The sequence below is a fragment of the Atractosteus spatula genome, chromosome 3, assembly GCF_055471065.1.
Source record: "Atractosteus spatula isolate fAtrSpa1 chromosome 3, fAtrSpa1.hap1, whole genome shotgun sequence".
NCBI lineage: Eukaryota > Metazoa > Chordata > Actinopteri > Semionotiformes > Lepisosteidae > Atractosteus > Atractosteus spatula.
Window position 1 is genome coordinate 54623183 of NC_142708.1, and position 14568 is coordinate 54637750.

The following is a 14568-nucleotide window of genomic DNA, read 5'->3' on the forward strand; positions in this document are numbered from 1 at the left end:
CAGCAGGACTACTAACATTTTCAATAACATTTCTAATGTTTTTCTAAGAGAAAAACCAAAACTTTAAGGTATTTTAAAAGGCAACTGAGGACATTCAGAGGAGAATTTAATATGTATATACAGTACAAAACTTGCTAATGAATAAAATCTATTTTAATTTAAATTCTAAGGCATAGGCTACACTTGCATTTTGTTTTACTATATTTTGTCATAAAACTACATTTTTGTACATGAAGACTAGTCACTTATGCATGGCAACAACACTTCAAATAAGTAAACATTTTTGCAGAAAAAATACTTTTCACTTACACTTTTGGAACCGTTCACGACTTCAGTTAAATGCTATACAAATAGATTTTTTCCAGCACACTACTGCTTCATTGTTTATTTTAGGTTTTGTTGCTGAAGTTGACATAAGTTCACGTGTTATAACTGTACCAGTTTCACTTCTGTCTCAAGAAACAGATTACCAGTTCCTGACGGGGGATAACATTTAAGTACTGTAATTTCTTTGGAAGAAACTTTCCACTTCTTAAAGAATGCTGTAGACAGTAAAAAAAAAAATATGACAATAATTAATTTTCGCGTTTTTTATGTATGCTTCCAATTAAATCTAAGTGCAAAGGAAATAGTGTAATACGTGAAGCAACATGAAAAGACAGAACGCAAAACTGTTTAAATCGAATTGATTATATGATACAATTGTAGCATTAGTTTAGTTTGTTTCGCAATTTGTATTGTTTTGGTAAGGTCACCATTGTTCATGTTGTGTGAGGTTACAAAATAACATAAAACCATAAATATTGTAAGAAAACAAACTTAAGACCTTGGAGTTCGTCCCTATTTTATGCGGTTCAGCGCCATTGGTTAAATATTTCCCGGAGTTTTAACAGATGAGTTGGGAACCATTGGTCGAGATAAGTGTCAATAGTTTGAAGGGAGGGTCAATGAGTGAAAGCAAACGTAAAGTCTCCATTCTTTTTAGTTTTAGAGATAGTCTTTAATTGGAAACTTTCTGCGTTCTATAGAGCATTATTTGTGCACTTGTGTTGTTTTTCCAAGAAGACAGAGTAACTTGAGCTTGTAAGTCTAAGTATTCTGTGTAATTTGTGTTCTGTAGGCATTTTATGTGCACTTTACAAAATATTTACCCTCCGAAACCTCGTGTCATTACTTTTCGGTTATGTTATTTATTCGTACATTTTTTAATTCTATTTTCTTGATTCTACGTCGTTAAAACAATTAGTTGAGACTAACTGTGGTATTTGTTTTGGTATATTTAATATGGACTAAAAATAGTTAAGATATTAGGCTAACCATATTGTCCATTTTCAGTGTGAGATGGGAGAGCGGTGTCTTGAGAAAAGTTTCAGTTCAGCTTAAGAATGCATGGGCATGTATGAACATGATACTGAATGCTTTTTTTGTGGACAAATAAAAAATAAATGAATTTAAAGAGAGAAATGCTGTACTTATTAAGTTCCAAACCGCTGTGAATAGCATGTAAACTAGATGACGGAAAGGTACAGTACATTTTGCTTTTTGAATTAAAACATAAAAGCGCATTCTTAAAATGTGTGCATTGTAGCCCAAAATATTAAGCGGCGGCCAGTGTAGATAGATATTGTATATATTTTAAAACGTGCTAAACTATTTTCAGTGAGATAGATTATATTATGACTAAGGTACCATACAGTTTATGTCTGAAAAAATTACGATTGAGTCTGGTACGGTGTTACTGTATACTGATATACTTTGGTATACTGTACATCATGTGCTTCGTTGGGTATAGAAACAAGAGCTCTCTGTTACGTTCGAGTAACTCCACTGCATTGAAATTAACAGCGGTGCTCTTTAACCGAGCAAGTGGCACTGGCCTCTGGTCTCTTCGCAGTATAAATAGTACCTTTTAAACGCCTTGTGCTTTGATTCCGTTTAAATTCATCCAGCCTACAATATTGCCTATCAGTCTACCACAGTTCATTGGCAGTTCCTGATAAAGGAACTATTTACTCTCTAATCTTGCTTGTTGTATGTATTATGCGTATTCAGAATGTGAACCTTTCACACCTTAGTCTGCTTAATGTAGAATGTAGAATCATTTTATTACCAGTATGAAATTAATAGTTCTTTCGAGGTGTACTTTGCATCCAAGCTAAAAGTAAGACGTTAAATGGCTGTACACATACAGTACGTTACGTGTATTGAAGTAAATACATTGAATTAAATAGTATTATTTCAGCATGACAATGTCTAATCACTGGCTGTGCAATCAGTATTTGGGGGTGTTAATAGGTACCTGTTTCAGTAGTAAGAATTGGTGTTCAGATTTTTTTCATTGTGCTTTTTCCTTCAGAGCTGTTTCAGACTATTTAGAGTTGGAGGGCAAACCACTGTGTCATTAATCATATAGGTAGACACAGATAAAGTTTGTTGTCCTCGGTGCTGCAGAGTGATTCCGCTCCTACAGTGAACTGTGTATGAGGTTGCCCCTGTGGGTAGATGTTATCATTCATATTGTACAATGACCTGGATAGAGTCAGGAGGGGCTAGGTACATGCTGTGATAATGTAGTTCAAAGCAGACACAGAAGGGGAAATGTGCAGTTATCCAGGTGAATGTAGTGTGTTAAGGGAATTCCAATTGTATTAACCAGTAAAGGTAATAAATTATATAGGTGGTTAAGGCTGCTGGAGAGACTTTTACTAAACATAAAAAAACCATTTTATTTCCAATCTTACCATTATATATATACTGTATATAACAATGGTTTAGGTAGAATTACATTTTGAAACATAATTTATATTAATAAAAGCCATACTTCATTGTAAGGCTATCTATATCTATGTAAATCCTGCACAGTATATTATTTTTTGCTTGTTATGTAACAATAAATTATATATAAAAATATATATCATAAGCCATGGTTTTAAAACACAGAGATACAGGTACAGTGCCTTACAAGAGTATTCACCCCCCCCCCCCAACAATGATGTCCCATTGTGTTGAATAACAAATGATGTAGTGTATACAGATATTTTAAAGTGAAACTTAGCTTCTCTTGAAAGCGTTCATGTTAATTTCTAACTCTGGAGGTCAGATGGAGAAAGATTACTGTAAGGAAAAGGGGTGCTGCTATTATACTGTATATTTATAGTTTTCTGGAAAGTGAAATGATGGAGCAGTACCAGAGGAAAAGGAGAACATGGCTGCTGTCATCCCTCCCGAACCTTCATTAAAAGTTCTATATCTCCTCCTGAGCCAAAGAGGTTGTTTTTACTTTCTTCAAGACATGTCTGCTCGGGAGGTGTTTTGTAGCACAGTAAGGTAAAGTTGTCTCAAAAGTTTGTTCGAGTTTGCAAGAGCATTGCAAAATCTCACAGTGCCCATAGTATGGTGGTGTTTCTGTCTTGTCATCTAACATGCCCAAAATTCATTTATGTTTCACAATCCTTTTTGTTAGTTAAAGAAACAGATACAGTTTGTGTAGTCTATTATAATGAGTACTCCCAGTTCAGCAGCGGCTGCATGGGGAATGACAGGTGGAGATGATTTTACAGGTTGACTGACAGTATATTTACCCTTTTCCTTACAACAGGACATGCTAGTCACAGAGCAGGTAAGGCTAGGAAACAAAAAGAAAGAGCAGACATGTCCTGGGGGGGAAAGAGAAAGAGCGGGGATCTCTTCGTGGATTTATAGAGGGGAAAAGGTGGGGAGGTGTCGTAGGGACAGGCCAACACCTTGGGGGAGTGGATTACTAGACAGCCCCCTTCCCAGGTCTCTCATCCTTGAGGGAGACTTTGAAATCCCATTGTTGGACTGAGTGTTCAAGTTTATGTTCCGAGTATGCAGTAGCAGCAGGGATCTGGAATGGGGAGGATCAGAGCCTGCAGTGGGCTGCTGATGCTGGGACTATCAGGCTCTGTTGGGGGTCTTCTTCCATAGAAGCAACTGTCTGTCAGAATGCACCTGGACATGGAGGCACTAGCCTCTCACCCATCTTAACCCAGGAGCTTTAGATCCACTGTCTCACAGCCCTCACCTGCCTGGCCTGCCTTACCATCAAGGGAAAGAGGTGCTGTCATGTGCATGCAGGATCCTAGGTGCACAACCTAGGGTTGAGAAGGCTTAAGCCCTTTTTCGGTCCCCCAGCTGTCCTCGGTGGAGGGCGCAAGCTCTGGCCCCACAGCTCAAGGTTGGTGGGGGACCTCACCCCAGCACAGATCAATCGGGGTGGTGCTGTACGGCATCTTCTGTCGGTCCAGGAGCTGGGGCTATCGAGCTCTGGGGGAACCTCTTTCAAAGAAGAAGACATAGACACAGGATTACTGTCCTCTCCTGGTCTCCTTTCCCCACTCACAGGCCCACCCACCCAGGCAGCGTCCTTGGACATCTTCTGGAAACAATGGGGATCCCTCTGTGGAAGTATAGAGAGAAAAGGCAGAAAGGGTTGAACCTGAGGTGAAAGAGGAGAGGTCGTGGGGACAGTCCAATGCCAGGGGGCAGAGAATTGCTACAATATATTCAGATGAAACTTGGCTTTGTCATCTGGGGTTAGGAGAGACCAAGAAGAGAGCTGTGGAACTAATCAGCTTTTGTATTTAGTTGTCATTACTTCCATTTCTACTCCATCAAAAGACTTTCCCTGTTTTTTCATGGTGCTTATTCCAGAAAACCCATATCATATTCTCTATATCCTGAGTTGCTGTTTGGATGTTTCTTAAAGGTTTTTTTTTACCCATAAGGGTAACCTTCCTTGGGCTTCCACTTTAATGGATACTTTGAGTTGCATTAATATATTTTGGTGGTTTTAAATTATTGAAGGCATAGCATCTGCTGATGCTAAAGTGTTTTTTGAATACATTGCTGTGTTCATTTCTTTTGCAATGATCTACATTTTGTTTTCCTTACCCGGGTCTGAAATCTTTTTTTTTCCCCAATGGCGTTCCTTCATTTCTGGTCCTCACATTTATTTCTTAATCAAATAAGGTATTCAGAAACACACATGCAGGAACGTAATGTGTGACTTTCTATCTTATTTAATCAAAATGAAACTAAAGCATCTTCACAGCAAATGTCATTCCTAACCTGGATTCCTATGAACCTAAAGGTATACCCATAAATGTCACCTTCTCCTTGCCCCAATGGAGTAATAATGTCCTGCTTTCCTTTTGACACTTCTGATATTTATAACATTAGTCTATGAGATATTGGTTTAACCTTTGTTGTCAACTTGTACATGCAAAGGCAGCGCAGGCTTTACACCTCATTTCCATGCCATTAAAATAGGTTAAATAAGGTTTAGTAATTTGTCTTTTGATACATACCTATGAGAATTCAAAGGAAACTGCCTATTTTTGCATGAGGAAAAAGATTAATATTTCATACTTCTTGAAATGCTTGACCCTATGTCAAAGGAATACTATATATTCAATCTCTGTTGGTAAGAAGATGAGAGTGTTTTCTCATTATTTCTTCTCTCTTTGTATTATAGGCTTTGGACCTGTAAAGATATTAGCTTTAACCATTAGTCTCTTGTACCATGGAGAAGGAAAATCAGCTGGGGCATGAGAGCAGCTAGTGAAGAGCATTGGATTGAAGATTGTGAAGAATATTATACTTTTTATGTAAGTTAATGTAGTTGTTCAGTCACGCTCTTTGTGTGAAATTTGTTTAAAGAACACTTGGAAAATAATGAGGTTTGAGGTTTTTTTTTCTCCTACTTTCAAAAATTCCCATTTTCCTAGGCTCAGTTCAGCAAAGATAAATGCCAGATCCCCTTTTCAGTCCACAAATTGAAGCAGGAGCTTTGGTGTTCCAGATGAATAACAAATCCAAATAAGAAAATGGGCTCAGAAACGTTTTTAAAATTTCAGACATACGAAGCTTTGGACTAACATGCTTGTTGGAGGGTCAAACATTCTGGCCGATAGATGAGGAAGTTAGGACCCTGATGCAGAGTGAGGAGCTTACCAAAGAGTAGCTGCAATGGTGGAGATGGTGTGGGAGAGGGATGTAGAAAGATAAATACAAAGAAGAGGAGTGTAGACAGTGTGTATATCAATTTGGGAAATGATGTCATGGCAGATTGTGAATTAGAGTTACAGGTGAAGGAGAACTTGTTTACTGTCATCCCTCCTGAACATTTGATGAAAACTAAATCTTAGAAACTTGATTTAAGCACTTGTTTTTTCCATTACTTTCTTCAAATAATGCCTGCTCTGTAAGGGTTTGTTTGGCACAGTAAGGTAGAGCAATCCATGAGGTTTTTGCATTTGCTAGAACATGATAAAAACTGAAAATGGTGGTTGGTTCTTGTGGGATCTCGACTAAGACCACTGACTTGAAGTGTCTGAGATAATTGAATACGCTTTTCCTGTAATTTCTAACCTATAATTAAGCAATGTGCTGTTTTTGTATTGCAGATTTGATTCTCAGCACCAAGGAAAAGACGTTTCTTTCTCAACAGCAGTGCAGCACGCAACTTGACTTTGAAAGTGACGTTATCTCACAGGTCTACCATGGAGTTACACAGTACCACACCGGAGTGAAAGTATAGCCGTTGGAAAATAAACAGAGATATACAGTAACACCCAAGGTAGACTACGGTCTTAGTGAGTTATTTTAAAGTCAGAAAATGTCTTGGATTTCCTTTTGCAATGAAACCAGCACCTCTTTCACGTTACGTAGCTGGCCTTATCTGTGCAAGTTCCTTGATTTCCACACTGCTGATTTTAAAATTATTTACCTCTATGAGCCACACTCAGGTTTATGCCGGCAGCACACTCAGGCAAAAAAGTGAAGGTTTTCTTAAGGACTCGAAGCTCAAAGTTTTAATGCATAGAACGGGAATAGATTTTAAATCATTGCTGAGGACTAGCCTGGAACCTCCATTTTGCCTGAGGGGTCAGACTTTGATGATACTTGTAACATCTGCCCCATGGCATTTAGAGCAAAGGAACGCAATCCGCAGTACCTGGGGAAAGAAGGATGGAGGCAACGCATACTCTTGGCAAGTTTTATTTCTGATTGGTCACCGCCCAGAATTGGGTATTCCTCAGGAGTTTGTACAAGAGCAGCGTGCCTATGGTGATATTCTGATGGGGAATTATGCTGACTGTTACAGAAATTTGACTCTTAAAGTGATGCATGGTTTTAAGTGGGCTGTAGACAACTGTGAGCCCCAGTTCATTTTAAAAACCGATGATGACTGCTTTGTGAACACTGACAGGCTGCCTCGCTTTTTAGCTGAGCACAATAATTTCAAAAACAATCTCTACGCAGGGTCTTTGTTTGCACAAGGAAAACGAGATGTGATCAGAGATCCTCTCAGCAAATGGTATGTCTCCAAAGAGGACTACAGGGAAGATGAGTATCCTCCGTATGCCAGTGGAATTGGTTATGTACTTTCAGAAGATGTTGTCCAGCGAATCTTAAAAATAGCGGAATTTATCCCTCCTGTTCCTATGGAAGATGCATATGTTGGTATTTTGGCAAAGGAAGCTGGGATTTCTGTGAAATCAAGCGGACGTTTCACAAAGCACAATGTCAGCTGGCGAGTGTGTAATTACAGGTACCTTATGGTCATCCATCACCTGGATACTATAGAACTTCAGTTGGCTCAGCAAAATATGATAAAAGCCAGAACTGCCTGTTCTGAAACACAAGAAATCACACGGTGGAAGTAAGGCATAGGCTTCATATTATTAATTTGAGCTTTCATTGTGCAATAGATGTATCAAAAGGTTACTAAGATAGTTTTTACGAGATACATGTGTTGTGTTCTCTATAAAGTAATGTTTACAAGTGTGCAGATATGATAAATGTGAATCAATTTAATTTCTACCAGAACCTTCTAAAATCTCACCATATTTGATCTTAAAGAGCAAGGTTGTCTAATATTGGTTTTGATGGGGTGGTGTGTCTGCAGGTCTGAACTACACTAGAAGCATCTTATTAGTTTAGGTACAGTAGTTAATTCCATTTGAGCTACACACAATGGATGAACAGGCCAGAGCTTATTAGCTTATTCTAGGCATGAAGTGGATCACAGAGCACATGACTACTCCCCAGGATGGGTTACTGGTTCATCACAGGGTTTACCCCTAGCAAGACCAGTTCCCATTCATTCGGCTGTGTGGTCTGGAGCAGATAGGGTAAAGTACCTCACTTAACGGCAGTGTCTTTAGTGGGGACTTTAGCCCATAGCTCACCAGCTATAAGACCACAGATTTACCCAATATACTGCATTGCCCCCTTATTAACTTACTGTAACTGGGAAAATAAAGTAGCTTCTCCTAACATTTCTGGTGGTGCCGCTTTAAAAATCCATAGAAATGTGCAGACACACTAACCCCCCAAAACCAATTCTTTTTTTTTCACTTACTGGCTCAAGGCAAACCCTGTGAAGGAGAATGAGGAGTTATAGGCAGATGCCTGTAGCCTACCCACCTTTGAGCCACTTATCAAAGATACCACAGCCCCATACCGTAGGTTCAGCACTAATTGGAAGAGACACATTACTGATGAAACCATATGCCTGCAAGAACCTGTGATTGTAGAGCACAACCTGCGTGCGAGTGAACGCCTTTACTAGTTCAGCCACTTAGGAGTTCTAATACTTTTTTGGTCTTAAACCTTTTATAAAGTGTTAAATAAAATATTACGGATCTTAAAATTAGTAGTGGTTATATTTTATGAACCTATTAATCATAATGGTGGCAGACTTCTCTTGAAGTGCTGTACGTGACTTCATTTTATTCCATTTTTTTTTCAGTGAGGTAAAATGAAAAGCAATAATGTGGTCTAATGAATAACCTGTTCTGCCGGAATGAACATTTTCATGAAATAATGGTATTTACAGAATGTAAGCTGTACTGAGCACATATTTACACAACTCTTATGAATAAAATAAAACCCATCATGCCAGTGCACCTAGTTTAGATCTTTGCATTTCTTTAAAACAACATTCTTCTTGTTAAAAAAAGCCAAATATTCTACAGTATCCTAAAATCTTTCTGTGAATACAAAAAACTGAAAAGACAACAACTCAATCAACTCAACTCAATAGTCTCGTAAAAAGATGACAAATCACTCTTTCACTGCCTAGTGAAACTACCTTTTCCAAGGAATGTATGAATGTGCTTGTATTCTATTTTGTTAGCCAAGGCAAACAAGCATGAAGCATAAAACATTCATGAGATTAAAATGCAAATGCTTTCATTGTTTGTCAATAATTTGACTATACGGTAGCTACTACGCGTCCACCTATTTTCAATAACAGCTCTAGAAGGTTGCAGTGAATTAGAGGTTAGCCTGGCAGGCACAGAATGCAAAGTGGGGACCCAACCCTGGATGAAATGCCTGTCCGTCACTGGGTGCATACACAATGGAGGCAAATTAAAGACACTGATTAACCTTGACACCCTGTCCTTGGACTGTGGGAAGAAACTGGAGCATCTGGAGGAAAATGGACGTGGAGAAGAGAATATGCAAGCTCCTTACAGATTGCTCCCTAATCCAGAACCGAAATCAAGACCCAAGAGTTCTGAGGGTGTAGCACTAATTGATACACCAAATGCGCTGGCCACTGTCGCACTAATGAACTCACATTTGCACAGACAAATGGGTTTATGCCCTGTTGGATTCCAGTACTTTCAGGCACCATATTCACTTGTTAATGCAAGTTAACATTAGAAATGGCTTTTTATTATTTGTAAATCCTCCTTGTTGTGTATCAGAGTTGTTTCATTTTATCTAGGACTGCAAAACCTATAAATTAAATGCTTTGCAATCATAACATTTTGTGTTGGAATGTGCTAGATCCATCTCATGTTTCAAAATCCTGTAATGATCACAGGCTTGAACTCTGACATAACCTACGCTATTGTGGGAATTTAACTAAAACCAGCCTCAGGAAGGTATTAACATAAGTGTGGCTTCAAACACAAGTGTTTTACCAGGTACATGAAGTACTTTGAAAAACACATATGTATACTGTATACATCCTCCACATTGAAAGTAATTTCAGTGTGTTTAGCATTCACTCAACATCTGACCTAACTTCAGAGTTCACCCGACAGAATTAACTTCAGTGTTTTCGGACTCGGAAACCTGTAGCAAGTTGCACATAATGACTTTCAATTATAGAATAAAACATTTATGCCAGGGATTCACAGGGTTCTTTAATGCTGTTTTTGCAGAACCATATCTCTGCGTTTCTATTTTTTAAGAGCTGTGCATGAATAATAGATGTGTTTTCTTACGTTTCATGAAATCATCTTTAAAGATTCGGATACGCTCCTTGCGGTTTATCTTTGTCTGTTGATGGTACAGCCTACATACCTTTGCTGCCGAAAATAAAATTTGAGTTACAATTTCATGCTGTAAAAAATGATAAACTGCCTCTGGTTACACATGGGATGCTTTGTATTTCTAACATCTGAACTGATCATGAGTAAGAGAAAGATGCAGTAGTATATTCCATGTTTAAAAGTATACAGTTATATCCTCTTGTGCATTATTCACACATTTAATACAGTATTATATACAATACAATACATTTTTTAAATAGTGTCTGCAGAGGAATACATTTTACTGCTTAAATTGATCACTCACCTCTTTGATTGCTATTTTAAAAACCTTATGAGTTTTTTTTAAATCAGTGACAGTTTTAACATTTGAAGATTTTCTTTTCTGTTTGGGGATTTGCAAGGGAAACAGGTTTTTAACATAGTATGTGTATTGTATGATCTGGAATACTGTTACATGAGGAAAGAATCTAGTGAGCCCTACTTGGGCCTCTCCATCATCAACTGGTCTTTTTGTAAAAGGTCTATGTATAGTTTCTGCTCCATGCTTGTGGATATCCACCTGGATGTTAAAAAAAACTCAAAAACATTTAAGCAGTACACAAAATCTGTATTTTTTTCAAAAACATTTGCATATAGTAAATATAACAATTGTTTCTTTTGATGCCCATGACATTTACAGATATCAAAAGATAAAGCACTGTCTCCGAGATCTTTAGTTTTTTATTAAATACAGTTTTTAAATAAATTACAGATGATCCCTTACTGGAGTTAATAAGAAAAGCTATCAGATTGGCTTGGCTTAGTAACTTTTAGAAAGGGGTTGAGCTGTATTTCATGTGGATGAAGGAAGAACAATTTGGGGGGGGGTTAAACCAAGCAAATGTGAAAAAAATGAAAAATAATGCATTACGTGGGTTATTTCTGAAACCAGACAGAATACAGGAAATGATTTCCTGTGACATTATTAGCAGCCTGATAAAATTCTTCTGGCTGACACATTCTGGCATTTTTCACTCAGTTCCATGAAGTGTTTTAAAAAAAGAAATTTTTGATAGGCTACTACAGTAGTTATTGCACAAAATCTACTTTTCTCCAGCATGTTACTAATGTTTAGTGTAACACAGGTAATGTGCTTTTGCTTTAAAAATAATTTTCACTAAGATGTTTAACTTATTTCTTCAATTATTCTTGTGTGAAAAATAAAAGCTGGTGTTTGCAGTGCTCACTAGGAAATAGAAAATATTGACAAATGAATGCCTTTTTTTATCAACAGAGAATGCAGAGCCAACTATTTTCTAATAAAGGTGTGCATTTTTTATCCCTTATATTTTGTCTCTGAAGTTCCCCATATTATATTTTCTGTCACTTTCTGCTAATTAATGCATCATTTTCACAGACTCTTCCCCTGAAATGAATAATGTGCTGTCCTCGGGGTCTAATTTGTATCAGGAACCCTAACAAATTCAGAAAAGATAAATTAAAATTATGAAGTTACTCTTAGTTTTTGTTTTATTTGGAGAGTATTTTAAGGTTAGCTAAACATAATTTCTGCCTGGGGTATTTAAAATCCAAAAAGACAATCGCAGAATACAGTATGTACTATAACAATTGTTGTGTGCCTACAAATAGGGAGATTTGAATTTGAATTCATTTAATTTTTAATTAGTGTTTAATTGTATCTAGATCTAGAAATGCTAAATAGGGGAGTGTCTGAAACAGTGTAATTCCCGCTTGTGTTTATAGATTAATAATTGCCAGATGATTAAGAGCTGTTTAGAGACCTGTAGGGGAGCAAACCTTTATTAAACAGAAAACAGGCAGGAGAGTGTTGTTTGCTTTCTGTCTTGGCCAAAATATGCTTTCAGATGAGTATTTCTGATATGATGGACTGAGTCCAGAAATCCGCTAAAAAAGATATACAGTAATTAAGAAAGTAGTTCAGTTAATTAAGCGCTCAGTTGCAGCGGAAGTAAAAGAGGACTGTGTTTGGGAAACATTGATTTGGATCCTTCTGAAGTGCTCCTGTGTATTTTCTGAACACTTTTGTTTTCTGTGAAATGCAGAGAATTCCGTTGAACCATTTGTAAGCTATGCAGTTGCAACTACAGTAGTAAGTTGTACTGGGGATAAATGAACTTGTATCTGAAGCGGTCCGTTTGAGGAATCACTGTTTGGCTCGCTGTCACACAACTGAATTTGACCTAGCTGTACAGCCCAGTGTTTAAAGGTTTATACAATAGTATACCAAACAGAAGATCCATCCTTCCATTTTCAATAACAGCTTAGTCCAAGCTAATAATAATAATAATAATAATAATTAACATAATATATACTCACACATTGTTTTTTGGACACTCCACTCAAAGTGCTTTACAGGCAAGAGGGACTCCCCTCCACTACCTCCAATGTGCTGAACTCCAAAGTACCCTTAGCACACATCTTGTCAGTGGGGAGGAGAACAGAGTAATGAAGCCAGTCGATAGGTGGGGATTATTAAGTCGCTATGATTGGTAAAGGCCAATGGGAAATTTGGTCAGGGCATCGGGGTTAACACTACTCTTTGAGAAATGCCCTGGGATTTTTAATGACCACTGAGAGTCAGGACCTTGGTTTTATGTCTCATCTGAAGGACAGCATCTTTTTTGAAGTATAGTCTCCCAGTCTCCCAATCACTAAACTGGGGCATTAGGACCCACACAGACCGCAGGGTGAGCACTCCCTACTAACACCTCTTCCAGCACCAACCTTTGCTTTCCTTGGAGGTCTCTTATCTAGGTATTTGCTGGGTTATGGTGAACTGGAGCTTGTGGTGAACTCTTTACAGGATTCTTACATTATATGTGAGGTCAAATAAGTACAGAAAACAATCAAACCAAACTGTTGGCATAGCTGTGCTCTGGTTAGCACCATTACCTCATAGCTCAGTTACCTCAGACCCTTACCTCATTGGTCCTGAGTTGTTCTACTCTGGGATAATCTCTGCATGGATCTTACATATTATCACAGTTTTTGTAAGGTGCTCTGGTTTGTCCCTAACTTCCAAATGCATGCTGGCTAGGCTAATTGCTGCTCTTGTGTGCCCCAGGATGTCCTCTCCTGAGCATATTCCCGCCTGCCATCCTGATATGCTCAGGGTTGCAATTACCAAGAATAAGCAGCTTTCTGTTAATGATTGGATAAACAAGTTTAGTGCATTAATTGTTCCCACTTCAGTATCATTGGGGAAGATTACAGGTAATGATTAAAAATGTGTAACATGCAAGCTCATTGTTTCTATAGTGTTGTTATTTAATAGTTTCCACTTTTTACTTTGTATTTCTCTCTGTTAAGTGCACCGTGATCATCAAAAACACATGGAAAATCCAATTCAGTTTGAAAGGTTAATAATAGGCCCATTGTTCACTGAGATTCCTCTGAGTCTGTCATCTGAGATGTAACTGTTATGACAGGTATTTAGCAGTGATATTTATCCATCCATCACTTTTCTAACCACTTCATCCGATTTATGGTCACATGGGAGCAGGACCCTATCTCGGCAAGCAGCAGGCACAAGGCAAGGTACGGCCTGGTTGGAACGCCAGTCCATCGCAGGGCACATAGACACATGCTCACACCAGGGCCAATTGTCCCAAAAGCCAAGTAACCTGCTATTATGTCTTTGGTCCGTGGGAGGAAACTGGAGCAGCTGGAGGAAACCCACGTGAAGCCAGGGAAAACATACAAGCTGCACGCAAACAGCATGCAGGTCCAGAAAGTGAACCCAGGGCCCCAGCACTGCGAGGTGCTGTAGCAATGTCACTCTTTCTGCCACTGTGCTGCCCTGTGATATACAGTATGGTGCTTAAATTCAAGAATCTAAAGTTAAAGTTGATCTGGCAGTGTGGCATTTTATTTTCATTGAACAAGTTCTTGGACAGCCTTGTTTTGGATGGACTGTCTTAAGCAATCATTCTTAGAATACACCAAAAATGAAACAGAACATCAAATTCTTTACCTCTGACAAATAAATTAATCTATATGTTGAAGTGTTTATGTTGGACTAGGACACCTTTAAACGAATAATTAGAGAACAAAGGGCAAATGTGTCTGTGACTGAGATCATTTTAATGAGGAACATCTATCACAGATTTGCTAGGGTGCTACAGTGTGATCAATACGAATTCAGTTTGTGGATTTAAACATTTTTATATAGGTCATTTAAATGTTTCTCTCTTTTTAGAAAATGCTAAGGTACATGTTCAGCATCCATCAT

The 14568-nt window shown here is 38.1% G+C and overlaps 1 protein-coding gene across 2 annotated transcripts; it reads left to right on the top strand.

Moving 5' to 3' along the window:
• Nucleotides 1-929: 929 nt before the first annotated feature.
• Nucleotides 930-8680, top strand: LOC148837955 (beta-1,3-galactosyltransferase 5-like). Of its 2 annotated transcripts, XM_088911049.1 has the most exons (3): nt 930-1083; nt 5498-5630; nt 6429-8680. In XM_088911049.1, exon 3 carries the CDS (start codon nt 6663-6665, stop codon nt 7689-7691), a length of 1029 nt encoding a protein of 342 aa, XP_088767175.1. In that variant the 5' UTR covers nt 930-1083; nt 5498-5630; nt 6429-6662; the 3' UTR covers nt 7692-8680. The 2 variants fall into 2 exon arrangements, with proteins under 2 accessions (XP_088767175.1, XP_088767174.1); XM_088911048.1 differs by lacking the exon at nt 5498-5630 and having other exon boundaries at nt 963-1083.
• Nucleotides 8681-14568: the final 5888 nt, after the last annotated feature.

Coding starts and splice junctions, on each gene's coding strand:
- LOC148837955 (XM_088911049.1), top strand. CDS start 6,663: ATGAAACCAGCACCTCTTTCACGTTACGTAGCTGGCCTTATCTGTGCA.